General features: G+C 44.7%; 1 protein-coding gene across 6 annotated transcripts in view; it reads left to right on the forward strand.

Moving 5' to 3' along the window:
- The first annotated feature begins 556 nt into the window (after nucleotides 1-556).
- The window catches only part of LOC147030867 (C-myc promoter-binding protein-like), a 74,872-nt gene continuing 48,094 nt past the window's right edge, over nucleotides 557-27,334 (forward strand). The window contains exons 1-13 of one of the 6 annotated variants that reach the window (XM_085875391.1): nucleotides 557-776; nucleotides 2,980-3,290; nucleotides 10,196-10,448; nucleotides 10,644-10,713; nucleotides 10,862-11,031; nucleotides 11,182-11,429; nucleotides 12,967-13,033; nucleotides 19,045-19,103; nucleotides 19,230-19,374; nucleotides 19,506-19,681; nucleotides 20,050-20,150; nucleotides 20,264-20,479; nucleotides 20,569-20,714. In XM_085875391.1, the coding sequence (XP_085731517.1) occupies nucleotides 2,983-3,290; nucleotides 10,196-10,448; nucleotides 10,644-10,713; nucleotides 10,862-11,031; nucleotides 11,182-11,429; nucleotides 12,967-13,033; nucleotides 19,045-19,103; nucleotides 19,230-19,374; nucleotides 19,506-19,681; nucleotides 20,050-20,150; nucleotides 20,264-20,479; nucleotides 20,569-20,714 (1,959 nt within the window). In that variant the 5' untranslated portion in view covers nucleotides 557-776; nucleotides 2,980-2,982. Of the gene's footprint in view, nucleotides 777-812; nucleotides 1,024-1,059; nucleotides 1,078-1,145; nucleotides 1,457-2,979; nucleotides 3,291-10,195; nucleotides 10,449-10,643; nucleotides 10,714-10,861; nucleotides 11,032-11,181; nucleotides 11,430-12,966; nucleotides 13,034-19,044; nucleotides 19,104-19,229; nucleotides 19,375-19,505; nucleotides 19,682-20,049; nucleotides 20,151-20,263; nucleotides 20,480-20,568; nucleotides 20,715-27,334 lie in introns of those variants that run through there. The other 5 variants (XM_085875393.1, XM_085875392.1, XR_015056550.1 and 2 more) reach the window with 5 other exon arrangements.

Raw genomic sequence — 27,334 nt, forward strand, 5'->3', positions numbered from 1 at the left:
ATTTTTTCAAAAATTTCAGTCCCGTTGCTCGGCAACGGTGGTGTCCATAGTAACGGTGCTCAAAAGCATACAACTAGATCCTGGTATGAACCTACCAGTCAAGTTTCATCAAAATCGGTTGACTCCTCTGGCCTCCAGAGCTGACCATTACATACAAACAGACAGATGGAAAACCTGAGACTAAGGGTAGTCTAGCGACCACCCAATAGTCTAGCGACCACCCAAAAACTGAGTACTCCCTTCCTTGGGCAATCGATGATGACGTCATGCATCACCTGGACATGACATTGGGAAGGAGCGGTGTACAACAAAATACCATTGACTACACAAACACGCATTTTTACACCAAAGGGTCAGAAAGCAGTCACAATGGTGGGACCACTTCCCAAAAGGAGTGGATCCCCACAGCACTCTGCATACCTGTGACGTCACAACTCACAACAACGACGTCATATTTCTTTCCCAATCAGTAGTGCATTGCCTCAATAAGTGATTGCTCACAATCATTACAAACGCCGCACGAGTCACGTGAGCCACGTGAGTCACGAATCATTAATTTGTCGGTTTGAGCCACGTGAGTCACGTGGACAAACCGCACGAGCCGTGAGCGATTTGTCGGAGATTTAAATCTGGTTCGGACGTTGTTTCATCTATTTATTACGTCCGCAAACATGCTCAGGGCGGTGTAAGGTGGAAGGATCGACAATTCTTCAGTCACCGATACGTGTCATCGTGCGGACAACATCGGCGATCGTCACAACAAGGAGGATTCCAAGGTGTTTACTCTCTCAGAGGGAGAGATCGTTCGCTGTGACGTAGACGAGTGTGTGTTCAAAGTGTGAAGAGGCTGTGTCGGCCCAGGGTTGTGGGGTTAAAGGTTAAAGGTCTCTGTACAAGGTGCGGCCTTCGTCGGGTGAGTCGCGGTGACGGTCCCTGCTGGTCGTGACGTCACGCGTTCGTGTGGAACCGAACCGTGCCGTGCCGTTCCTCCAGGCCCGAAACGAGGCCTTTACACACATAAAAGTGAGAATGAAGCGGTCGGCGCTCGATTGCTTCCTGTCGGTGTTGAAAGAGGAAGTGGGTGTTTGATGTGGAGCCGGTTCTTGATTTCTGTTTTATTTTTAGACTTCGTACTCGTCAGTTCAGTCGTGATTGGGTGTTTCCTGTGAACCTTGAGATGTTCGCTTTTTGGAGGATCATTTTGTGTAAACGCCGTGTGGTTACTGTCACCGACACGTGACACGTGCTGAAGGCTCCGTGGGTCCGGAGTTCAAGGCTCTGGATGGTTGTACGAGGCGTGGTGGACGAGGCGTGGTGGACGGCGGGATTAGGAGGGTTTGCCGGATGTGAATTTAGCCGAGAGAACCCGGTTGGGAACTTTTATGGAGTCGTGGTCCAAATGTCCCCCTTTGTGTCCTTCGTGGGAACTGTCGAGCATCGGCTGTGACGGGAAAATGTGAGTTTGTAATCGTTGTGACGCTGGAAAGTGTCATGTCGTCATCACTGGATCTGATGAAATGGTGTTGGCATGGGTTTTCCAAGATTGATTGGGGTGCTCGGTCTGGGACGGTCGTGCTGGGGTGCTCGGTCTGGGATGGTCGTGCTGGGGATGTCGTGCTCGGTCCGGGGTGGTCGTGCTGGGACGGTCGTGCTGGGGTGCTCAGTCTGGGACGGTCGTGCTCGGGTGCTCGTGCTGGGATGGTCGTGCTCGGTCTGGGACTGTCGTGGTCGTGCTGGGGTGTTCGGTCTGGGATGATCGTGCCGGGGTACTCGGTCTGGGGTGGTCGTGCTCGTGCTGGGATGGTCTTGCTCGTGCTGGGATGGTCTTGCTCGTGCTCGTGCTGGGATGGTCGTGCTCAGTCTGGGGATGTCGTGCTCAGTCTGGGACGGTCGTGCTGGAGTGCTCGGTCTGAGATGGTAGTGCTTGGTTCGGGCTGGTCGTGCTCGTGGTCGTGCTGGTGTGCCCGGTCTGGGGTGCTCTGTGTTTCTTTCCCAGCAGTCAATCGTGACGGGAATTGGTAACTTGAGGATGCCGGTGATGACTCGCTTCGTCTTTGCAAAGGACATCATAGGATCTTTAATGTTCACAAACTAATGCTAGCAGATGGGACGCCCAGCTTAACTTCCATTCAAGGGACTGCGTGCACATTAATGAAACGTCAGAATAAGTTTTTTTTTTTTTTTTTTTTTTTTTTTTTTTTTTTTTTTTTTTTGCTGGGCCAAGTTTCAAACCCAGGCGAGACAGATTGGAAGCGAGTGCGCACACCTGTCGGCCATCGTGTCAGTCTGTGTAGTGCAGTCCGTACAGATCACCTCTTGTATTTAAGTAATTTTAAAAGTTTACTGGTGGTGGTGTATATGCACACACTTATTTATTTATTTATTTTTTATTATCCAGTTACTGTCATTTTTCATTATTTTATTGTTTTCGACATGGCCTCGTGCACGTTATACAGTACATGCCTGCATGGTGTTAAAATAAACCGACAAGGTGTCCTGATATTGTTGTCCTGTGACTGCCTCATTACACGTCGAGCGATGCGGAGCGGAAGAGTTGCGTCTGAGTGCATACAATGCGAAAATGGCTGTTTGACCTTCATTTATTTCTGTGGATCTGCAAGGCCAAAGTGAAATGTATCAACCACAGAGTATACTACTTTTTTTTTAATCTACTAATGTTTAGGTGCATACGAGTTGGGTGTTGAAACTTGGGATCCACGATTCTTTGCTTCAGTTTATTGTCCAATTATAATGCGTTTGTGTCAGATGGTCATGCATGACGTGAAAGTTTCGTCCCATCTTCAAGTGACTTGTGGAAATGTGATGACCGTTTCTGACATCGCTTGCGTCCTCTCGTTATCTGCGGAAAACGGAGCGTGGCTTACATTTGATTTTTGGTGTGGAAAAAAAAAAAGAAAAAAAAAAAAGCCAAATGCCTTTTTGTCTTGCGACCTAAAACATGATGCTGTTGTGTTGCAGAGTATGGAAGAATGTTCCCAACGAATTGCCAACTACTTTGTAGTAGCAGGACTTACGGATGCATCGATACCACTTGAGGAGGCGTTGCATGTGGCTGAGGGCTGCGCAAAGCCTGCGAGACCCCGTGAACCCATTACTGATGTTGCAGTCATCGTCCCATCGCAAGGCGAGGTCGTCCCCGAGGATTTCGCGTGTTTGGAGCATTCTCCTTCGGGACTCCCTGCCAACCTAAACCACGGCAGCTTCACCAGCCCAGAAATTTACTTGTGTTACCGCCGAGGACATGACCGACCACCCTTGACCGATCTCGGGTAGGCTCCACCAACCTGTAACGGAGCGTGTCCTGTTATGATTGATTCTGTTAAGATGGCGGAAAAGTGGAAAAAACGTAATTGCTCTACTTGAGCAAACGTTAAACAGGTGTGTGCATTGAAGTTATTGCGCACAAACATTAGTAAGTGGTACACACTGCATAACAGGGAAATGTGCCTTGGAGAGGTCAAAGGTGCATTTTCATTAACTTTGTATTTTTGATTAATATTGAACTCCAAGAGCTTTTGGAACAAAGTCTTTTTTTTTCATCTGTAGATTAATTGGTTTGGTTTGCATGCCAGCTTGATTTTTATATATATATATATATATATATATATATATATATATATATATATATATATATATATATATATATATATATATATATATATATATATATATATATATTTTTGCGGATTCGCGTGCGGACGGCCACGTAACTCGAATCGCGGCACGTCGCCCACCGGACGGACAATCCAGTCGTGACCCTCTCGGACTAACGCCGGGAACCAGTCACGGGTGGACCTTTCGGTCTCACCGCGATCGAGCCAATCGGCCCCCGCGTGGGATAGGGTTGCTCGCCAAATTCGACCTACCTAAGTACCCACACGGACGGTAGACCGGGCGATCGCACCTCGCCGCAGGTCGACTTCGGACACGGGCCACTTAAGCGACCCGTTCCGTACTATCGGGATAACCGAGCGGTGTTATTCGTCGGCCTCGACGGTTCGATTAATTATCGGGCGTCTTAGCCCACGACCAACCCTTTACGTGAAGCAAGATGGGGATTCAATGAAAGAAATGACAAAGCGAAGCGGGAAAACAGTTCAACAATAAGCACATTTATTTCGCGATGAATGGAAAGCACACATATACAATTCCACCAAAAGCACATGTAAAAGAAGAAGACAAAAAGCAAATGCAACAATGCAGATCTATCCGACTACCGGGCACACGGCAACACTTATACAATTTTACTTCACAGACGGCGCCGACAACACATATTCCCAAAGCAAAAGAAAAGAGAACCACCCTCCAGGATGAGGGGGGTAGGCGGGCCTGGGGCCGAGACCGTGTCGGGCCTACCCGTCTGATGATGAGACGCGAAGTGGCGGTGGTGCCTCAACTCCGCGGGCCTCGCGGACAGTGTTTGGTAGGGGGTGGGAAGGGGGCCCCCTTTTGTCGCACTATCTCAGCGTGGGGGGAAACAGGAGGGGGTTGCTGATGCTCGGGGAAAGGAGGATTTCACAAAATCTCGGGTCCCGCGACGAACGTCTCCACCACGACCTCGGTCGCGCCGCCGGCCTCTCCCTCCGCAGTTCCCCGAATCCGACGCGAGCACCCCCTTAACCGCCTTCGCCGCCGCCGCCGCCTCTCCACAGCTCCGTCCTCTTCACTCCGACTCCGCGAACTGCCAACTGCGAACTGCCCACTCGACTGACGAACGCAGTCGTTTTTATAAGCCCCGTGGCTTCGCTCTTTCATCTTTGACCCTCTGCCTCCGACCTTTCACCTGGCTCCCCATTGGGCCGAGGAAAAGTGGGCGTGAATGCTTTTTGATCCATGAATTTGCATATAGCGAACGCCCTGGAGGCGGGGCCAAATCGCCCCTCGCTCACCGATTGGACGGAACAAAAGTGGGCGTGAGTCGTTTTTGATCCGTTTTTCTGCGGAAAGTCCGTGATGTTTTTGAACACGCTTCTCGGTGTGCGTCCCGCACGAGTCCAGCATCGGTGCCCACGAGTGGCGCGAGATGACGGTGATGCGATGGTGGCGAGTTGTGACGGTAAAGGTCGTGGCGGTTGTGGTGAAGCGGCGTTGTGGTTGTTGTGAAGCGGCGTTGTGGTTGGTGGTTGTTATTGTGAAGCGGTGTTGTGGTTGTTGTGATGGCTGTTGAGACGTGGTTGGTGGTGGTAATAATGGCGGCTGGTCCAAAATAAAGATAGTAAAAGAAAAACGGCTATCCTGAAGTCGCAGCCCGCATGAATGACATTTATTCCCTCTAGACAACGGGTTTGGGCCTAACTACACATATACTTACCGAGATATCTCACCTAAGGGACCTGAATGGTGGTTTGCGAATTTGGTCAACCACAACAATATATATATATATATATATATAATATTATATTTATGGATTTGGAAACTTTTTGGGGAGAGAAAATGTGGACATTTTAGGAGACCCGAGGATCAGTTATTTCATTAGTTGATGTGTGGATAGTCCTTGGTCCCTTGTCGAGGGAGGGTGGGTGGGGCGGGGGGGGCGTGCATTGGTTAGTTCGTGTTTCCCTGCTGTGATGTCTTGTTTTACTAAACTCTGCTACTTTCAATCTTTCCTCCTTTACCCCACCAGTCCGTTTCCCCCTCCCCCGCTCTTCACCGTCAGTCCGTTGCCCACCCCCCCCCCCGCCTTTCTCAATCCACCAATAAGCAGAAATAGAGATTCTTCCAGCTTGCATATTTGGGTCATCAGAGAGAACTTGCTTACTGGGTTTAGGTGCCTCAGGGATGCGGCTTCGTGCCACATCACTGCCCATCTCCCCATCCTCGAGTGTATTTGGGCTGTATGAGGTGGGTGAGAAAAGAAAAGATCCTTTTCTTCTCCCCTGTTTGGATGATGGCTGTATGTCCTTTGTGTAAATAAGATTGTACAAGAATGTGTTGTAATTAAATCTGCTCTTATGTGCATTTTGCTTTCTTGCTTATCACTTTTAAATGATGGCTTGTGTGTTTGTGATAAATAATTGTTGGTCGTTTCCAATCTGTTTTTGGTCATCTTTTCCTTTATTGGTCTGACAGTGTACAAGTATGGTTAGACAGGAAGTTGTACGCGACCTGATTTGCTCTGTTAGCCGGTCTTGTGCATCTATCTGTTCTGTTCTGCAGAAAATCACTGGGTATGGCCTCTAGTTAGGTTGCCGTGCCAATAGAATGGTGTTGTGGAAACGTCGAAGCGTAACCATGCTAGGCCGGTAGTCTAAGTCAAGCGGCTACGGCTGTGTAAGAACGACATTCCATTGGACCGTGGAGTTAAGGTCGGTGGCCTCAGAACTGGGTGTTCGGGAGAAACTTGAGTGCTTCTCCTCGTGGTGAGCCCCAAATCCTGGGCCATAACTATACGTATATGTATCGTGCCGGACCTCCGCCAATTGCCAAATTTCCCCTTTTCTTCACTATGAAGTGGTATATTTTGTGAATCCGGTTGTTTAATTGATGTCATCTACCAGGATTGTTTCGGAGTGGTTTTATTTGAACGGTCAATGGAAAAAAGATTGAATTTCGAATTTCTTTTTGTATGTCTTATGACATTCACTAAATGTGGTACCATCGTCTCAACGAGCGATAACTGCAGCCCATTACCACTTCTCCTGAAGACTAATTACCTCCGCCACCCTTGGTGAAGGAGGTTGTTTTCACCTCTGTCTGTCTGTGTACAGGATATCTCAAAGTTGTGAACAGGTTCGGTGTGTGACAAAGCCGAACTGATTAGATTTTGGTGAAGATCCGGATCTGAGGACGAGAATTTTTTTTCAAGTGATTCTTCACCATTGAGAGAAAGAGGGCCAAAAACAATATATAGCACAATCTGTCAAAAAGTTGTGGGTGGATATGTTGGATGTGAGACGAGGAAGAATTGATTCAATTTTGGTGAAGGTCCGGATCTGACGACGAGAATTTTAAAGCGATTCATCACCATTGAGAGATAGGGCTCAACCAGAGAGTTGGTGTCAAAGCCACCCAATGCTCGCCTGTTTATACATTAATCGTTTTTAAAGGCTAGTCTAATATTTTTATAAAGCATTGCAGTGAAGTCTGATCCAAATAATTTTAAAGCAATATATGTATTTGTAATCAGTAACAAGAGTGCAAGTGAGCACTATATGCCCGAACAAGAAGGTATATACAGAATTATGCTACTACATGGAAAACAGCATCCTAGTTGCCATGGCAACCACTTTAGATGACTAACATATGTCGTGACACACCATCTCCACAGTGTACCTACATACCAAATATGAAACGTGAAAGTTGAAAACTTTGGGAGTTAGAGTGCGGACAGGAACGGACGGACACACACAGACAGACAGACGGACGGAGGACACATAATACACCCCGACATGTATGTATATATATATATATATATATATATATATATATATATATATATATATATATATATATATATATATATATATATATATATATATATATATATATATATGGCGTATGAAAAATAGTGTGGTAGATAAAAAACATTAGAAAGGAAACTAGAGGGGAGCACTCGAGAGTGCAAAACCTCTGCCGCCAATACTGCTGGGTCACCTTGTATCTTATTCATTAAATATGATGTCAACAGTGCTGACAGAGTTATAGTTCTTTTCTCCAACTTTTTTTTTTTGGGGGGGGCGAGGGGGGTTGGAAATCGCTTAACATGTAGAAATGCAAAGAAATGAAATCGAAATTTTGTTGAAAAAAAAAGTTGCAAATTTTTTTTTTCTCTGACAATCTTTTTTTGAGGGGGGTTGGAAATCACTTAAAACGTGTAGAAATGCAAAAAAAAAAAAATTCTCTTTTTTTTTTTGGGGGGTGGGGGTGGGAAACAAAGTCCAAAATTTAATGGCATGATCCTTGGACCATACCTTACCCCCCCCCACCAAGTTTCGTCGAAATCCGTCGAGTTTTTCCGTAATACTGTTCACCGACAAACAAAGGGGTGAAAACAGTAACCTCCATCCATCTTCGAAGATGGCGGAGGTTAAAAATAACTTGCATCAAAAATTTTAACATTTTCACGCTCACGCCGGGGGTATCGCTATAGCTCTCTGTTCTTCGAACAGGCGAGCTAAAAACAATATGTAGCACGATATCTCAATGTATTAAGCCAGATATGTTCTCATGGATCAGGCATTGCCGGGCGGACGTTGTTGTTTCCAACAATCGGACATGATGTTCTACCGAGAGCCCTTATCGTTGGATTTGTAATCGGCTAATACGTGACATTTGAAATGACGTAATCAACTCCACAATGTTGAGCACGCATGCATAGAAACCTCTCCCCCTCGCAACGAAGTCCATCAGGGTGGCCGAACGTTTGTCGTGCGTGACAGGTAAGGATTGTAACATTAGAATGTCTCACAAAGCTTCGAAAAGAAGCTGAAAATACTTGGAAAAGTAACTGTGGGAAAGGGGTGTTTTTGCACAACGAAAGATTTGGAAAACTAATGGATCAACTCATCCAAAAAGTTTATCTTGCTGCCGATTTGTGAGTCCGTACAAGGCCTATGGACCGGCATGTTCTTCCCAATCATCTACGTCAGTGAGTGGCCTTTGAACCTTGGGGAATTACCTCGTGCGAACATGGCAGGCTTGGTGTTTTGTTTAATGGAGTCTGCAATTGGAAAGCCAATGCTGCCATTACCAGCATTCAGTTGGACTTCCCAGAAGAATACGCCGAATCTGTTTTGGTTGCTTCTTGACATCAATGGGTATGTCGTATCTGAGGCTTGTCATTGCATAGGATAAGTTTTTTTTAAATGATGTTTACAATTAATCATGTTTGGGACATGTGCATGCATAACCGTGACTTGTGTGGCTGTCTGTCTGCTGCCACCGGTCGTCATCTCCTCATATCGACTGCAAGACTGAGCAGGCCTTCCCTGGTCTCGAGGCACCAATCTCCACCCAAGCAAGGAAACTCGACTCGTGGACCAAGCTGTCTCATTCGTGCGCAGTTTTTATTTTATTCCACCTCCCCTCCATCTCCTTTGTGATGACTTTGTCAATCCGGGGGTTTGCCTGATTCTATCCGGGGACACCCCTCTCACCCAGACATGGCGTGCCTCTGCCACCGGTCATAATCCCAAACGTAGTCCCACCAAAGCTTCCCCGCATGAGGGAGTTGGCAATGTCTTCAACAAAGCGCACCAAGTTGCATGGCTAGCCCACGTCCCAAACTTATGTCAATCGGCATGATACCGGACGCTACAAACAGTCCTCTGCCTCACCGAAAGTGTTCTATTCGGTGTGGTCTTTGGTCCCACTCTTCCTCGGCGGGATGGAGTTGAGGCCCTCCAGGTTGCATGGCCAGGCTGCATCCCAAATACTGGTTGGATGGTGTGATTATAGGGATCTTTGAATTACCTCCACCACTGAAGGTGGAAGGAGGTTATGTTTTCACCCTTTCTCTGTCTGTCTCGGTGTCTGTGTGCAAGATATCTCAAAAAATTGTGGATGGATTCGGACGAAACTTGGACAAGTTGGGTGTGTGACAAAATTGATTCTATTTTGGTGAAGATCTAAATCTGGATCTGGAGCTGGATCCCATAAAAAAAAATTTTCAGCGATTCTTCACTATTGAGAAATGGGGCTAAACTATATATAAGCGCAATATATCAAAGTTGTGGCCGGATTCGATGGACAGGTTGGGTGTTTGACAAGGATGAAATGATTTTATTTTGGTGAAGATCTGAATCCCAATCCGGATACAATAATTTCATTTTGAAAGTGATTCTTCACCATTGAGAGGTTGGGCTAAAAACAATATATAGCATGAATTTTCAAAATTGTAATGGGCCCAATATGTTCTCTTAGATCAGGTATTGCGTGACGAAGGTATGCGCTCTTCTGAGTGCCCTTCTCGTTTTTTTTCAGCTGGACTGCTTGATTTTCATTTTATTTATTTTGCAAGTCTTTGGGTCCATTCCTTTGCCCTTCCTCCACCTTTTAATTTTTTTTTTTTTTTTTTACTTTTCCTTTTTTTAATGTCGAGGCTGACTGGAGCTTCTGTGTATATTGCCTTAAAAAGTTGTCACATGATTGCCTTTTAAAAAAATTTCTTTATTTTTGTGTTCTTTAAAATAAAAATTATTGGGAAGTAAAGTATAACGAATTTTCCATTCAACAGGGTGTTGTACGAGTGGAAAGAACGGCTCATACCAGGTTGTCAGACTGTCGAAACAACACCTCGTGGCCACTCGGCAAATGTGAACAACAGCAATTCCACATCACAGCGCATCTTCATTACGTTCCGTCGTGCACAGACAAGGGGTACCCAGAATGCACTTGCTGTCACCGACGTGTGTGTCATCATAGGCAGTAAGGGAGAGTCACCACCGCACACGTTCTGCCGCATTGAAAAGAATCTCAACTGTGGTCTGGTATGACTTGAAACTCCTCTTGACTTTCTCCTTGGTTTTATTTATTTCAACTACAGTAACTACTGTATTTAAAAAAAAAAATCCATTTACAAGTGGACATCCTTCGTTTAATGACCTTGTCAAAGTATCCTTTGCTAAAATTTTATCTCTTGCACATTTATAACACCATTTGCTTTTTGTTCTTTTACTTTCAAGTGGGGTTCAGAGGTATATTTGTGCTACAAGAAATCTGTCGTCCAGCCAAATGCTGTGGCCTACAAAGCTGGTGAGATGTTTGGTGTAATGATGTGCTTTGTCTACTACTTTGTGATTAATCCTGATCGTCGTTATTTACATATTTGTTACAAAGTGCTAACCTGTAATTTATGCCATTGTCTTAAACTAATTCTAGCATATATGTGGGCTCTTTGTAGGCCTTCTTGACCGATATCCCCTGGAAGATGACAAAGATTTCCCCTTGCCCGAGTCAGTGCCCTTATTTTGCTTGCCCATGGGTGCAATGGTGGAATGTTGGCCGGCTGACAGCAAACAACCCGAACCTGTAGTCTCAACCTTTGTTCTCACGGGAATTTCTGCAAATAAGGTGGTTGTGCCATGTGATTTCCTTTTGATGATGCATGTTGGGAATGATCTTTGAACATTTTGTGTTGATTTATATATGTATATTTTTAATATGTATGTATTTTTGCATTTGATGGGGAGAAAATATTGAAGTGTGCTATCCTGTCTGCAGGTGTATGGAGCAGCAGTACAGTTCTATGAACCACTGCCCATTGAGAGGGTGCCAGAGCACCATGCAGGCCATTTAAACTTCTTGAGTACTGTAGGTCACAAGATAAAAGTACCAGAGGGCAGAAAGCTGTATTGCAGCAAGTGTATTTGTATTCTTTCCCAATGGCCATTTTTTGACTATTTCCACAAGTTCCTCGTGTTCATCTTTCGCCTCTCGGTGTCTGGACCTCACGTTCTTCCCATTGAGAAGTAAGCAGTTCCGTGTCACGAACCCTCATGGTGCTCAAAGGTCTACTCTCCCTCCCTTCCCTAGCCGAAAAGTGCTACAGTTTAGGAGATTGAGGTTTTATTGATCATAGAATGCAGCTTCAATTGGCATCATACATAGCCATATTGGCCTCTTCTTCACCCCGATACTACACCCTCTGGCATGCAATGCCCACTTCCCAGGGGCTGCAAAACAGCTCTTATTACTTGCATCACCTTGTAAAACATATCCAAGTACTACAAAACTGGAGGGAGGAGGAAGTATTATGAAGGCGATTTGTATTTTGCAGTGGTCAAGTATATAATTCAATTTTGATAAAAGCATATTAATAAATTGATTCCAGATTTTCCCCAGTGTCTGACATCACCCCATCCAACACGTTACATTAGCCCTTTATAGCGGTCTTAAAAACAAAGTTTCAATTTGTTTTCAAACTTAAAAACAAACAATTCAATTTTGTTTGACTGACAGGCAGGCAGACAGAATATAAATATTATCTCGCTCCTCCCCTGCGTGTGTGTGATCGGGACAAATTCAAAGGCAAAGTACTGTAAAACAGAAAACTTGTCTTCCCATTCGTGTTCAAAATATAACATTCAGTCTAAATGAGTTGTTCCTCAACCACAAACTGATAAGATGGATGCACATGAACCAATTGTTCAACACTACCCCCTTGCTTTGCATGCATGGGTTAATGAGACCCATGCTTGGCAAGAAGTTCTCTTCAATCATGATCCTTGATCATCCTTTCAGCCTTGGTACTTGTGGAATTTTCATTTTCTTTTGTATGTTTTGAAATGGTTTCTCATTCCAACATGGCCTTCTGATGCATTGTTCACCTGGGTTAAGTAGAACAAAAAATATTTTACTCTATTTTCAATCCTTTGATTCTTGCGTTACTATATGTGCAGATCCAAGTCTCAATTTTTTTATTATTATTATTTTGGTTTTAAGAGGTAAGAAATGGCTTGTAATGCATCCCAATTTCTTAAAATTTTGAACTAATATTTCATGTAATTCACATGGCATTTTGATGTACAAAATTGTGTGCACGCCATGACTTTGTGTTTCGACTTGCTGCACGCAAAATCCACACATGATAATCACCTTTGTGTGATTATTTTTTTTTATTTTTTTATTTTTTTTCACCAAATGTTTCACTTTGAAATCGTACAATCTTTTTGATGTTGCATTGGCATACAGAAATTTATTGGATCCATCCTGGTCAGATCTGTATGCACTCTAAGTGATGACTTATTTTAAGGCATTGACTTTGACTCCACAACGAAATGCAGAAAGGCTTTTGAGAAGTCAACTGCTCCGAGCTTTGTAATCTAATAATGGAACTCCCACGCTGAATAACTTAAAATGGCAAATAAATACGACCGCTTTACAATATAACGTGGGTCTCACAGCTTGGAGCCCTCCAAAAAAGAAAAAAATTATATATATTTTGTTGGTAGCTTTTTCTTGCCCTTGAACAACTCCATCTAACATTTTGTACAAATTGCTTTGCAGGCATATCTCAAACTTCATGCACAAGTTGCCCTTTCCTTCCCCCCAGCGTCCCAGAATCCTTGTTCAGGTAAACTGTTATCCACGTTTTTATTATTATTATCATGGGATCAAGTATACAAATGGTTGGTCTCCTATTGTTATCAGTATTTTCATTTTTTCACTGAATTTTTGTCCCAGCTGTTGCGTCGACACCACTGCTTCAATTTAAGTTGAAACTTCCCATGCAATGTTGGGGCAAATGGGAACTGATGCATATTGTTTCTGCATTTTGATTTTGCAATCACCATGGCAACCAGCTTGGATTTAACTGTAAACTTCAAAAATCTTCTTCGAAACTGCAAATGCTTTCAATTCTTGTCAGGTTATGATCGACTATCCATGCAGCAAAAAAAAGTATGAGATGACGTCATCAGTCACATGGTTTAGCTGCCATGTTGGATTAAAGGTTAACCTCTTGATCTTTTACAATAGCGTTCAGCCGATTGATGTGAAAATACAATTGTACACACACACACACATGTGTATATATTGTTGCGGTCTTCGCGCCCGCCGGCGTGCGACGGCCACGTAACTCGAATCGCGGCACGTCGCCCACCGGACGGACAATCCAGTCGTGACCCTCTCGGACTAACGCCGGGAACCAGTCACGGGTGGACCTTTCGGTCTCACCGCGATCGAGCCAATCAGCCCCCGCGTGGGATAGGGTTGCTCGCCAAATTCGAACTACCTAAGTACCCACGCGGAGGGTAGACCGGGCGATCGCACCTCGCCGCAGGTCGACTTCGGACACGGGCCACTTAAGCGACCCGTTCCGTACTATCAGAATAACCGAGCGGTGTTATCGTCGACCTCGACGGTTCGATTAATTATCGGGCGTATTCAGCCCACTACCAACCCTTTACGTGAAGCAAGATGGGGGTTCAATGGGGGAAAAGACGAAGCGAAGCGGGAGAACAGTTCAACAATAAAGCACATTTATTCGCGACGAACGGAAAGCACACAAATACAATTCCACCAAATGCACACAAAAAAGAAAACACAATGCCATTTACACAAAAAGCAAACATAAAAGTGAAAACACAGTGCAGAGCTAATTCCGACTACCGAGCACACGGCAACACTTATACAATTCTACTTCACAGACGGCGCCGACAACACATACCCAAAACCAAGGAAAAGAAATACCCTCAAGAATGAGGTAGGCCTGGGGCCGAGACCTGGTCGGGCCTACCCGTCTGGTGATGAGACGCGGAGCGGCGATGGCCCCGCAACCCGCGGGCCTCGTGGACAGTGCCTGGCAGGGGGTGGGAACGGGGCCCCCTTGGTCGCACTATCTCAGCGCGGGGGAAATCAGGAGGGGGGTTGCTGATGCTCGGGGTATAGAGGATCTTTATTATGTGCGACGAGCGTCTCCACCTCGGCCAGGTCGCGCTGCCGGCCTCCCTGGGGTGCAGCTCCCTGCACGACGCGAGCACCCCTCGTCCGCCCTCGCCGCCTCTCCACAGCTCGTCCCCTCCGTTCCGACTTTTAACGCACACGACGAGCAGCTCCACCGCCCGCGAAGTCTTGACTCTCTGTTCCGACTCCTTCGCCTCGTTCCGACCTTTACTACTCGTTCCGACTCCTTCCTTCCTCGTTCCGACTTTTACTACTCCTTTGACTGACGAACACCGTCCTTTTATCCCCCCGTAACTTCGCCTTTGACCCCCTCCCTTTGACCTTTCAACTCGCTCCCCATTGGCCCGAGAAAAAGTGGGCGTGAAGGCTTTTTGATCCACAAATTTGCATATATCGATCGCCCTGGGGCGGGCCACCAGTCGCCCTCGCTCACCGATTGGACGGCAAAAAGTGGGCGTGTGTCGTTTTGGATCCGTTCTTGAAGCAGAAAATCCGTGATTTTGTACACGCTGCTCAACGCGCGCCCTACACGAGCCCAGCATCGGTGCCCATGAGTGGCGCGAGATGACGGTGATGCGATGGTGGCGAGTTGTGACGGTAAAGGTCATGGCGGTTGTGGTGAAGCGGCGTTGTGGTTGGTGGTTGATGTTGTGGTTGTGATGGTGGCGATTGGTCCAAAATAAAGATAGTAAAAGAAAACGGCTATCCTGAAGAGTCGCAGCACGTATAAATGACATGTATTCCCACTAGACAACGGGTTTGGGCCTAACTACACATGCACTTACCGAGATACCTCACCTAAGGGACCTGAATGGTGGTTTGCGAATCTGGTAACCACAACAATATATATGTATATATATATATATATATGTATATGTATATATATATATATATATATATATATATATATATATATATATATATATATATATATATATATATATATATATATATATATATATATATATATATATATATATATATATATATATATATATATATATATATATATATATATATATATATACAGTGGGGAGAATAAGTATTTGATACACTGCCGATTTTGCAGGTTTTCCCATTTACAAAGCACGTAGAAGTCTAATTTTTATCATAGGTACACTTCAACTGTGAAAGACTGAATCTAAAACAAAAATCCTGAAAATCACATTGTATGATTTTTAAATAATTAATTTGCATTTTATTGCATGAAATAAGTATTTGATACATCAGAAAAACAGAACTTAATATTTGGTACAGAAACCTTTGTTTGCAATTACAGAGATCAGACGTTTCCTGTAGTTCTTAACCAGGTTTGCACAGACTGCAGCAGGGATTTTGGCCCACTCCTCCATACAGATCTTCTCCAGATCCTTCAGGTTTCAGGGCTGTCGCTGGGCAACACAGACTTTCAGCTCCCTCCAAAGATTTTCTATTGGGTTCAGGTCTGGAGACCGGCTAGGCCACTCCAGGACCTTGAGATGCTTCTTACGGAGCCGCTCCTTGGTTGCCCTGGCTGTGTTTCGGGTCATTGTCATGCTGGAAGACCCAGCCACGCCCCATCTTCAATGCTCTTGTTGAGTGAAGGAGGTTGTTGGCCAAGATCTCGCGATACATGGCCCCATCCATCCTCCCCTCAATACAGTGCAGTCGTCCTGTCCCCTTTGCAGAAAAGCTTCCCCAAAGAATGATGTTTCCACCTCCATGCTTCATGGTTGGGATGGTGTTCTTGGGGTTGTACTTATCCTTCTTCTTCCTCCAAACATGGCGAGTGGAGTTTAAACCAAAAAGCTCTATTTTGGTCTCATCAGACCACATGACCTTCTCCCATTCCTCCTCTGGATCATCCAGATGGTCATTGGCAAACTTCAGACGGGCCTTGACATGCGCTGGCTTGAGCAGAGGGACCTTGCGTGCACTGCAGCATTTTAATCCATTACGGCGTAGTGTGTTACTTATGGTTTTCTTTGATACTGTGGTCCCAGCTCTCTTCAGGTGATTTACCAGGTCCTGCCTTGTAGTTTTGGGCTGATCCCTCACCTTTCTTATGATCATTGAGGCTCCACGAGGTGAGATCTTGCATGGAGCCCCAGACCGAGGGAGATTGACTTAACTTGAACTTCTTCCATTTTCTAATAATTGCGCCAACAGTTGTTGCCTTCTCACCAAGCTGCTTGCCTATTGTCCTGCAGCCCATCCCAGCCTTGTGCAAGTCTACAATTTTGTCCCTGATGTCCTTCGACAGCTCTCTGGTCTTGCCCATTGTGGAGAGGTTGGAGTCTGATTGATTGAGTGTGGACAGATGTCTTTTATGCAGATAACGAGATCAAACAGGTGCAGTTAATACAGGTAATGAGTGGAGAATGGGAGCGCTTCTTAAAGACAAAACTAACAGGTATGTGAGAGCCGGAATTCTTACTGGTTGGTAGGTGATCAAATACTTATTTCATGCAATAAAATGCAAATTAATTATTTAAAAATCATACAATGTGATTTTCAGGATTTTTGTTTTAGATGCCGTCTTTCACAGGTGAAGTGTACCGATGATAAAAATTAGACCACTACGTGCTTTGTAAGTGGGAAAACCTGAAAAATCGGCAGTGTATCAAATACTTGTTCTCCCCACTGTATATATATGTATATATATATATATATATATATATATATATATATATATATATATATATATATATATATATATCTATATATATATATATATATATATATATATATATATATATATATATATGTATATATATATATATATATATATATATATATACTGTTAACGATGATGTGATTTGCCATTGTCTTGTATTGGAAAAGGGATGTATAGTCCCCTGCATCACTGCTCACAGTTTTTATTGGTAGCAGTAAATTAACAATTGGATTAGTGTGAAGTACACTAGCAAAGGTGGGTGGGTTGATCCCTCCACCTCCTCCCAGATTTGGGAACGGGATGACTTGTAATGCTCACACCAATAATATGCCTGGTGTTGGCTTAATGGTTAGGATGGTGGGCTTTGAATCCTCGGGTCCTGAGTTCAAATCCCGCTCAGCTGTTGAATTAATACCAGGTGAGGGTAACTCGACCTGTCATCCTTCCGAGGTCGGCAAAATGAGTGCCAGCATGCTGGTATCCTGTGTCGGAGTGGCGACCCGTCCAGGATTGTGTCCAATAGCCAAGGAGACTGCTTCGGCAGCACCAAAGCTCTGCACAGAGTATGGTCCCAATATCTCTCTCTCGACATCAATAATGGCACTATGCGATACACAATCGCGTTGAGCGAATTTGGATACTCCCCTGAGTACAATCGCTTATTTTTGACTCGTTCCGTTCAGCAGTTTTCACAGAAGATTTACTAACGCATGTGGCCAAAAACACACGAACACGCTTCTCAAATTATATACAGCATGATCAAAGTCAAACGTATGATTCGTTGTATTGTTTTTTTGGGGCTTTTTTGCATGATTTAAAAGAAGCTCTTAAAATGCTGACTCGGCAAAAAAAAAAAAATTCTGATTTTTAGCTCGCCTGTTCGAAGAACAGAGCTTTAGTGATACCCCCGGGCGTGAGCGTGAAAATTAAAATTTTTGGTACAAGTTATTTTTTTTCCTTGTGTTTTTATCTGCCACTATTTTTTTTATACTCCCAAAATATATATATATATATATATATATATATATATATATATATATATATATATATATATATATATATATATATATATATATATATATATATATATATATATATATACATACATATATATTGTCGTCTGTCTCCATCCGTCCCTCCATTCCTGTCTGCACTCTAACTCCCAAAGTTTTCACGTTTCATATTTGGTACATAGGTACAGACTGTGGAGACGGTGTGTCGCGGCATACGTTCATCTAAAGTGGTTGCCATGGCAACCAGGATGCTGTTTTCCATCTGTTCCTGTCCGCACTCTAACTCCCAAAGTTTTCAACTTTCACGTTTCATATCTGGTATATAGGTGCAGACTGGAGACGGTGTTCCGCTTCATACGTTAGTCATCTAAAGTGGTTGCCATGGCAACTGGGATGCTGTTTTCCACGTAGTAGCACAATTCTGTATATACCTTCTTGTTCGGGCGTATATTGTGCTCACTTGCGCTCTTGTTTCTCATTACAATATACATATATTGCTTTAAAATTATTTCGATCAGACTTCACTGCAATGCTTTCTAAAAAAAATTAATTATTAGACGAGTCTTTTAAAAATGATAAATGTATAAACAGGCGAGCATTGGGTGGCTTTGACACCAACTGGTTATTTATTGTTGTGAAATTGATCTGAGGTTATTGTGTACTTTTTCTTTTGGAGTGAGTCGGCAAAAGACTGGGTCGTAAATACAATTGTATTTTAACAATAACTATAATCTTGTTCAAGTGTACTTCGGTTCTATTCGTGCATCAGAGGAGAAGACGAAGCAGGTTGCAGACCTTCCTGCAAGTGAAGAATTTGATCTGATTATTCAGTTGCAAAATTGTTTTGTTCAGGAGAGTGGGCTTTAAGATTATACATTTTGAGGGAAAGGAATAATTGTAGAAATATCAAGGACAAGATATTTTGAGTGCTCTGCTTACGAGACTATCCTCTTGAGGGGTGATCTTGCACTTCACCTAGTCGTATGCATTAATCTTCTATTGCCTTCACAGCTCTCTCCACAAGATCAACTGGTCCTTTCCCAGCCTTTAGCTTCACCCCTTCCCCTCAGGTGAGGTCACCAATAGAGCATAGTCATTTTCAGCATATCTGCCTTTACGGTTTCTCTTTATTTTAATGCCAATTGTTTTATTTTCCTCATTCAACATTTTCACGTTTTCTATTCTGCTCTGGGCAGTGGTGCTTCATTCTGCACGCTCCTTCAGAACCTGGGGCCGGAGAAATCAGTGTCTCTGTTGCTTTTTGCACTGACCGAAAGCAAAATTGTCGTCCATTCGCTTCGTCCTGCTGTTTTGACTAGTGTGGCAGAAGCGCTCACTTCGGTAATTGTTTATTCTCTGTTAAGGCATGTTTCTTTTTTTCTTTTTTTTGTTGTTGTGGTTTGGGGGGGGGGGTGTAGTTCCTGCACAAATGCAAGTGCATGTTTAACACATCTTATTGGTCCTGTGTGCAGATGACTTTTCCACTGCGCTGGCAATGCCCCTATGTCCCACTCTGTCCCCTCTCAATGGCTGATGTACTCAACGCTCCTGTCCCCTTCATTGTGGGAGTTGACTCTCGCTACTTCGACCTCTACATCCCACCTCCAGATGTCATTTGTGTCGACCTTGATACGAACACCATCTCTTTGTAAATGCTAATTAATTGATGCCTTTAGCGAGGGTTTAATGAGCCATGTGAGCAAGGGTTTAATCCCCACAGGGGGAGGGGGGAGATGCAGAACCATAACCCTCTTCCAACTAACTGTTCCTTTGCTTTACCCTCAAATGTCCCAAAGACCCCTTCTCTCTCTTCCATCGCTCCTATTTTCCTTTTCTCAACCTTGATAACATAAGGCTTCTTATTGTTTACCCCTAATACAATTTACTTATTCGGTTTTATTTATTTATTTTTATATAATTTCTGAAGCCTGACTTTGCTTTTAAAGTAATGGAAAAGGTTCCTTTTTGAATTAATGTTTTCTTGATTGTTTATGATGCTGACATGCTGCTTTGCAGAAGTGAGGAAAGGAAATGTATGACATGGAAAATGCTGCCCAAAAAAACAAACAAAATCCTCATAAACACTCTCACAAATCTGCACTTGCAGATTCACAACAGTAAGATTATTATTATTGTTCTTATTATTATTATTTTTGATGTATTCCTTGACCATAATGCTGACCATTGCAACACTCCAAACTCCAATCATGACCTTTATTGCTACCCTCAGTGCACCAGCATAGTATCAAGATGATTGAAGGGACTTCACCTCCAGAGCTCGGCTTTGCTCTGAAGCGACGGTCTCTTTTGCTGGAAACTGCGATCCAGGAGGCGTTCTTGCGTTGCATGGCTGCACTGCTCAAGGGTTACCGCAATTTTTTGAGGCCCATCACTCAGGCTCCATCAGAAAAGGCGACTGATGCACGCTCTCTTTTTGATCTGCAGGGTAAGTATCTGATCGCCTGTGCCCAGTGCTTGCGATACGGCGGGGATTTCGGCACAATGTTCAAAGTGCTGTTTGCTCGTTCCCTGCAGCGTTCCTGCGGAGCCGTGACCGAGCCCACCAGAAGTTTTACTCTCAGCTGTTGAAAACCCAAATGTTCACACGTTTCATCGAAGAGTGTTCATTTGTGAGCGACACGGACGCGAGTCTGGCCTTCTTTGATGAATGCTTGGATAAGGTAAATGTCACATTTGCCTCGGTTATTTAGGTACAATGTGTGCTGTTTTGTGATGACTTTGCGCCATTGACTCGTTTGGTTTTTAGCTCACCTGGACTGGAGTTCTGGGGAGCTTATGGGATTGCTCGTCGTTCGTCTGTCCACAAATGCTTTCAACTTCTCAAACTAAAGATATGATTTCGATGAAACGTGACCACAACCTTCATCACCCGTGATGTACCAAAGTTTGTTCATGGCATTAAAAAAAAAATCCATAGGTATTTACTTTCTTCTCCATGACATTTTTTGTGGGTCATCCATGCCTCCCACTGGTTCCCTGGTTATCTTATCCAGCCACTACGAGGAAAGCACCCAGGGGTATTGCCCCTATGTTTTTATTACCTGTAAGCTTTTCAATAATGAAAAGGGTATAAAGGTAATTTTGTAGATTATTTTATTTTTGCCATCAAAAGCCATTAATAAAACTTTGCTGCTCAGGGTCAGATGTGAGCATTCTATAAACAGACTGATGCATGATGGTCCAACTTTTGACTCTGGAGCCTGTTCTCATCTGCAGACAAAACCAATATTGTCCATTTGGCTCAGCAATGTTTTTTTTTTATTTTTTATTTATTTTTTTTTTTTTTTTATTAACTCACCTGGACTTTAGTCAGTTGAGCTTATGTGATTGAGCAGTGTCTGCAAGTGAGTGAGTCAGTCCATCAACACTTCAGTCATTATCACTTGAACCAAACATGACTTTGATGAAACTTTGCCACAAACTTAATATCTTATGCCTAACGAAGGAATATTGACCGCATGAAAATCTGTGCTTATTAAGGGGGTCTATTGGATTCCTCCCCCCCAAAATGTTTCTTTTAAACTTGACCACAACTTTCGTCACACATGACATCAAATATGTGGGGGGGGGGGGTTGACCCCACCTCCAAAATAGGTATTTGCTCTTCTTGGAAACTACACACACCGTTTTGATGAAACGTGACCACAACCATCACCCGTGATGTACCAAAGTTTCTCGACCACATCAAAATCTGCACTCGTTACTGGGTTTGGGGGGGGGGGCGGTTGACACCAAAATAGGTACTTGCTCCCTTCTCTGAATTGCACAGAATTTCAATGAAACTTTCTCACAACCTTCATCGCCCTTGATGTACCAAAAAATTCAGGGTCTAAGGGGCTCTGCGGTGGGTTTCAGTGACTGTTGCTCCTGCTCAAAGTGAGCTTCTGGACAGGCAGTCCTTTTTTTTTTTGTATACATGGTCAAGGCTTGTAAAAGAGCTGGTATTGGTACATGGGATCAGGATGCAACAGGACAAAAGGAAAAAAGGGGGGGGGGAACACCAACAGCAGAGTTGAAGGTCAAGATTGAGGGAAACTTGGACAAACAATGGGGGTGCAGGAGAGGATGCATGGAGTGGACAAGATGGATTATAGAAGGAAAGTCTGGTGGGGAAAACTAGAAATTTGGCAGGAGGAAGGAGTGTGGAGGTTAACGAGGGTAAAGAAGATCATTGGTTTGGTGAACTGTGTGCCTTGTAGGAACTAGGGGAGGGGGGGACAAAGCATGGAAAGTGCAGAGGGTGCAAGACCAGAAAGGAGGCGGTAGAAGACAGACCACCGACCTGTCTGCGATGAAGTGATACGCCTGTCGACTCTGCTTCTTTGTGGGATATTCCAATAATCTTGAAGGCCTTGATTTCCTTGGTTTCATGCTGAACAAGATGTGAGGCAAGGGAGCCAGCCCAGGGGGAGAGCAGTACCCCATCATGCTGCGGTTGAAGGCTTTGTTGGTGGGTAGGAGTCTAGGTGTGCCATGGAAAGACTCTGTATGATAGGCTGCCCAGTCGGCGGCTGGCTTTGGAGGCCAATTTTGAAATGTGGTTTGTCCAAGAAAGATCATGGCTGATAGTGAGACCCAGGAGTCTGAGTGAACATCCTCAAGAGGATTGTTAAGAAAGTATATGGGAGGGTTTCTCAGTCCTGAGAGAGATGTGGATATACACTTGGTGTACAAAACATTGGAACACCTGCTCTTTCCATGAAATGGACTGATCAGGTGAAAGCTATGATCCCTTATTGATTGCACCTGTTAAATCCACTTCAATCAGTTTAGATGAAGGGGAGGAGACAGATTAAAGAAGGATTTTTAAGCTTTGAAATGATTGAGACATGGATTGTGTATGTGCATTCTGAGGGTGAATAGGCAAGACAAAATATTTAAGTGCCTTTGAATGGGGTATGGAATTATTAGTTTTGAGGGCACACTTTTGAGTGTCAAGAACTGCAATCCATCCATTAGGACCATACTCTGTGCAGAGCGTTGGTGCAGCCGAAGCAGTCTCCTTGGCTGTTGGGTGCAATCCTGGATGGGTTGCCACTCCGACACAGGATATCAGCAAGCTGGCACTTATCTTGTCGACCTCGGAAGGATGACAGGCCGAGTCAACCCCACCTGGTATTGAGTCAACAGCCGAGGAGAATTTGAACTCAGGATCCTTGGATCTCAAGCCCATCACTCTTAAGCATTAAGCCAACACCAGGCATAGAACTGCAATGCTGCTGGATTTTTCATGCTCAACAGTTTCCCATGTGTATCAAGAATGGTCCACCACCTAAAACATCCAGCCAGTGGTTGAAAACAGCTCTGATGAAAGAGGCCAAAGGCTGTTGCAGAGCAACAGACAGGCTGCAGTTGGTCAACTGATAGTCCAGTCCAACATTTGTGCCGAAAGACAATACGAGAATGCGTAAGTCGTCGTACCTTGACAGGAATGGGGTATGGCAGTCGACGACCATACAGAGTTCCACTTCTTTCAGGAAAAGAAGTTCTCCGGTTCTCCGGTTTCAACTTCTCCGGTTTTGAGCGGCAAGAGGTCTCCTTCGGGGCTCCCTGCTGACATTCTCAAAGTTAAGTTCCGGTTGTTATTTGTCCCGTTTTAACTGTTTAATTTTCTCACCTACATGTTAATGTGTGTTCCTAGTTCGGTTTTGTTTCAAAAATCGTGCTATTTTGTGAGTATTTATGTCGACGTTCTTACCTGGTGTTTGAGGCCTAGTCCTAGGCTTGAGGCCTACCGGTTCCACTTGGTGTTCGATCGTTTTTTTTTGTTTGTTTGTTTTTTTCTCCCATTACCTTCAATTTCTATCCTCCCCATTACCTTCAATTTTCATCCTCCCCACTTTCCAAACATCCCCCATTCTCCCAACTAATCTCTTTCTTATCTCAAAAAAAAAAAAAAAAAAATACCCAACAACAACAACAACACGCTCACCTTCTCCCGATTCTGCTACTTCTTCTTCCTCTTAACTTCCTCCTCGTCTTCCTCGATTTCTTTTTTTTTTTTTTTTTACATTTTCCATGACCTAATCTGTTGAACTCTCTCATACATTAATATTAACAACAAAAACGATCTTATGATGCTTCATCTTCCTCTCTCACACATGTGGTACTCTTTACTGTTTCACAATGCACTACTCTTCTGCTATTTCAACAGACTGCTTTCATTTCGACCTCTCCTTCATTCCTTGCCTAAAAATCCAACTATTACAGCGTTTCTTCTCTCCATGCTCTGAATTCGCCTTCATTGCATCCATCAAGAATTGTGTTAAATCGCATCTCTGACCTAAAACTTTTAAAAACCACAGTTTGCCATGGATGCTCGCTTTCCATCAACCATTCTTTTTTTCCAACTTCAGTGCCAACTCACCCCCTCACCCCTCACTCTCACTCTCAAAGCAACCATCCCTCTCTTCTCCCTCCAAGCCTCCCTCTCACCTCTTTCAAAAATTCCCCCCTCACCTTTCTCCCACCTTTCATCCCCTCACTCTTCCTTCTCCTAAGTTGCCCCCCTCTCATCCACCAACCTGCCTCCCTCCACTGCCCTCTCACCTCCATCTCTTCACTCCACCTCCTCAAATACTCAACTGCCATCTTCCTTGTCTCTTGTCCCCCTCTCTCCCAGCACCACAGAGCCTTTTCTCCTCCTCATTCGGCCCCTCCCCTCGCTATTCTGCAATACCCCACACTCCTTCAGCAACCCTCCTTACCTCCCCCCTCGTCCCTCGTCCTACCCTCCCCCGCCCCTCCACCTCCTGCACCCAAAGCCTCCTCCCTACCTCTTCATTAAAAGTGTGGACCTCAAATATCCGGGGCCTTCGCTCAAACCTTTCAGATCTTTCCATGCAGGTTGCCACTGACAAACCAGACATTATCTGCCTAACAGAAACTTTCCTCTCCCAAGACGTGTCTGACTCCCAAGTATCTCTCCCTGGTTACTCCCTCTTACGGTATGACAGACCTGAGCCTCGTCCTGGTGGAGGTGTTGCTCTCTTCATCAAAGACTCTATTCCTCACTCTCCCTGCACTGCTCTCACTCCCCACACCCCCAGGAATACACTCTGGCTTCGGCTTCCCCTCCACTCCCACCTCATGTTTATATGTGTACTGTACCGTCCACCGAACAGTGATGACTCCATCTACACCTCACTCTCCGAAAACATGGACCATCTTCTATCTTCTCATCCAAACTCTCTCTTCCTCTTATGTGGCGACTTCAATTGTCATCACGCCAGTTGGCTAGGTGTGGGTACCTCTCTCACCTGCCATGGGACATCAGCAAAAGCTTTCTGTGACTCATTGGGACTGACTAAATCGGTCAACTTCCCGACCCGGATCTCAACCAATGGTACTCCATCTCTTCTGGATCTGATTTTGACAAATTTCCCTGACAATATCTGCTGCTCTTCCTTCGCTCCAATTGGTTCTTCTGACCACGTCCTTGTTAAAGTGGACATCTCTCTGGCTGTTATCAGAGAACCACCTCACCGCCGTCGAGTCTGGCATTTCACTCAAGCCGACTGGCAGGGTCTCCGAGCAGCCATCAAACTTACAGACTGGTCTCCTATCACTACTTTCTCAAACATCAACTCATCCTGGGAATTCTTTCAAAGAAACTTGCTCTCCTTCATGCACAGATTTATCCCCTCTCGTGTTCAGTTGTCTTACCCTTCCTCCCGCCCTTGGTTTACTGAAGCTTGTGGCGAGGCAGTTGTCCTGAAACAACTTGCCTTTGCCTCATGGAAAGCAAACCCAACTGAGGGCAATCTCAGTTCTTTCCACAAAGCTCGGAACAAGTGTGTAGCTACCCTCAGGAGAGCCAGAAAACAACATCTTTCTCATCTCAAGTCTGAACTCTCAAACCTCTCTCCCTCCTCAAAATCCTGGTGGCGTTTAATCAAATCTGTTTCTGGTGTATGTTCCCCCTCCATCCCCTCCCTTACCTCAAATGGCCGCACTGCTGATTCCACACGTGATAAAGCTGAATGTCTAAACTCGGTGTTTGCAGCTAAATCTTGTGTCCCAAACCCATCACTATCTCTACCCACTTTACCCAGTCGCACCCAACTGTCCCTGGACTCTGTGTCCTTTTCTCCTGACAAGGTGGAGAGCTTGCTTTCAAACCTCGAGTCAGATTCTGCAACCGGTCCAGACGGCATCAGCCCACGTGTCCTCAAAGCCTGCTCTTCTGCTCTTGCTCACCCTCTCTCTGTTCTATTCACCCTCTCATTTTCCCAAGGTCATCTGCCATCTGCTTGGAAATCTGCTAACATCACTGCCCTGCATAAAAAAGGTGCAAAAACAGATCCCTGTAACTATAGACCAATCAGCCTTCTCCCAATCATCAGCAAGGTTATGGAATCCATCATCGCTTCAGACATGAAATCCTTCCTCTTCTCCAATGGCTTGATTTCCAATCATCAATTTGGTTTCAGACCAGGTCACTCTACCCTAGATATGCTGCTACTGCTCTCCCATCAATGGATGGAGGTCCTCAATGCCAGACAGGAAATCCGAGCCGTATCCCTGGACATATCACGTGCTTTTGACACAGTCTGGCACCCTGCCCTACTCACCAAACTCTCTTCCCATGGTATTCAAGGCCATCTCCACTCATGGCTCGCAGACTTCCTCTCCTGTCGCAGTCAACGTGTGGCCCTAAATGGAGTTCTTTCATCCCCTCTTCCTGTGCAGGCTGGAGTTCCTCAAGGTAGCGTTCTGGGCCCTGTTCTTTTTCTGGTTTTCATCAATGATCTCTCGGACTCTCTGGAAAATCCTCTATTTCTCTTTGCCGATGACTCAACCCTCTGCCGTACCATCTGTCATCCCTCAGACCGGCAAGCAGCAGCAGCTTCTTCGCTCACTGCAGATCTGGATAAAATCACAAACTGGTCCAACACGTGGAACATGTCTTTCAATCCAGACAAATCTCACACTCTCACTATGTCTCTTCGAAAGGACCGTTTACAAAACCCCCCCCATCCACTTTCTCAACAATCCTCTGGAAGAAGTCTTTTCTTTCAAGCTTCTGGGTCTCACTATCTGCCATGACCTTTCCTGGGAAAGTCACATTTCCAACCTTGCCTCAAAGCCAGTCGCCGACTGGGAATCCTCCGTCGTGCAAAGTCCTTCCTCGGCCCTCTTGAGCTCCTGACCACTTACAAAGCTTTTGTCCGTAGCCTGATGGAGTACTGCTCTCCCCTCTGGGCTGGTGCTCCTGCCTCCCACCTTTCTCGACTTCACGCTGTCGAAACCAGGGCTTTTAAGATCATTGGCATCTCCC

This window comes from Eptatretus burgeri, chromosome 3 (genome assembly GCF_056783735.1).
Source record: "Eptatretus burgeri isolate ZD-2024b chromosome 3, Ebu_testis_v1, whole genome shotgun sequence".
NCBI lineage: Eukaryota > Metazoa > Chordata > Myxini > Myxiniformes > Myxinidae > Eptatretus > Eptatretus burgeri.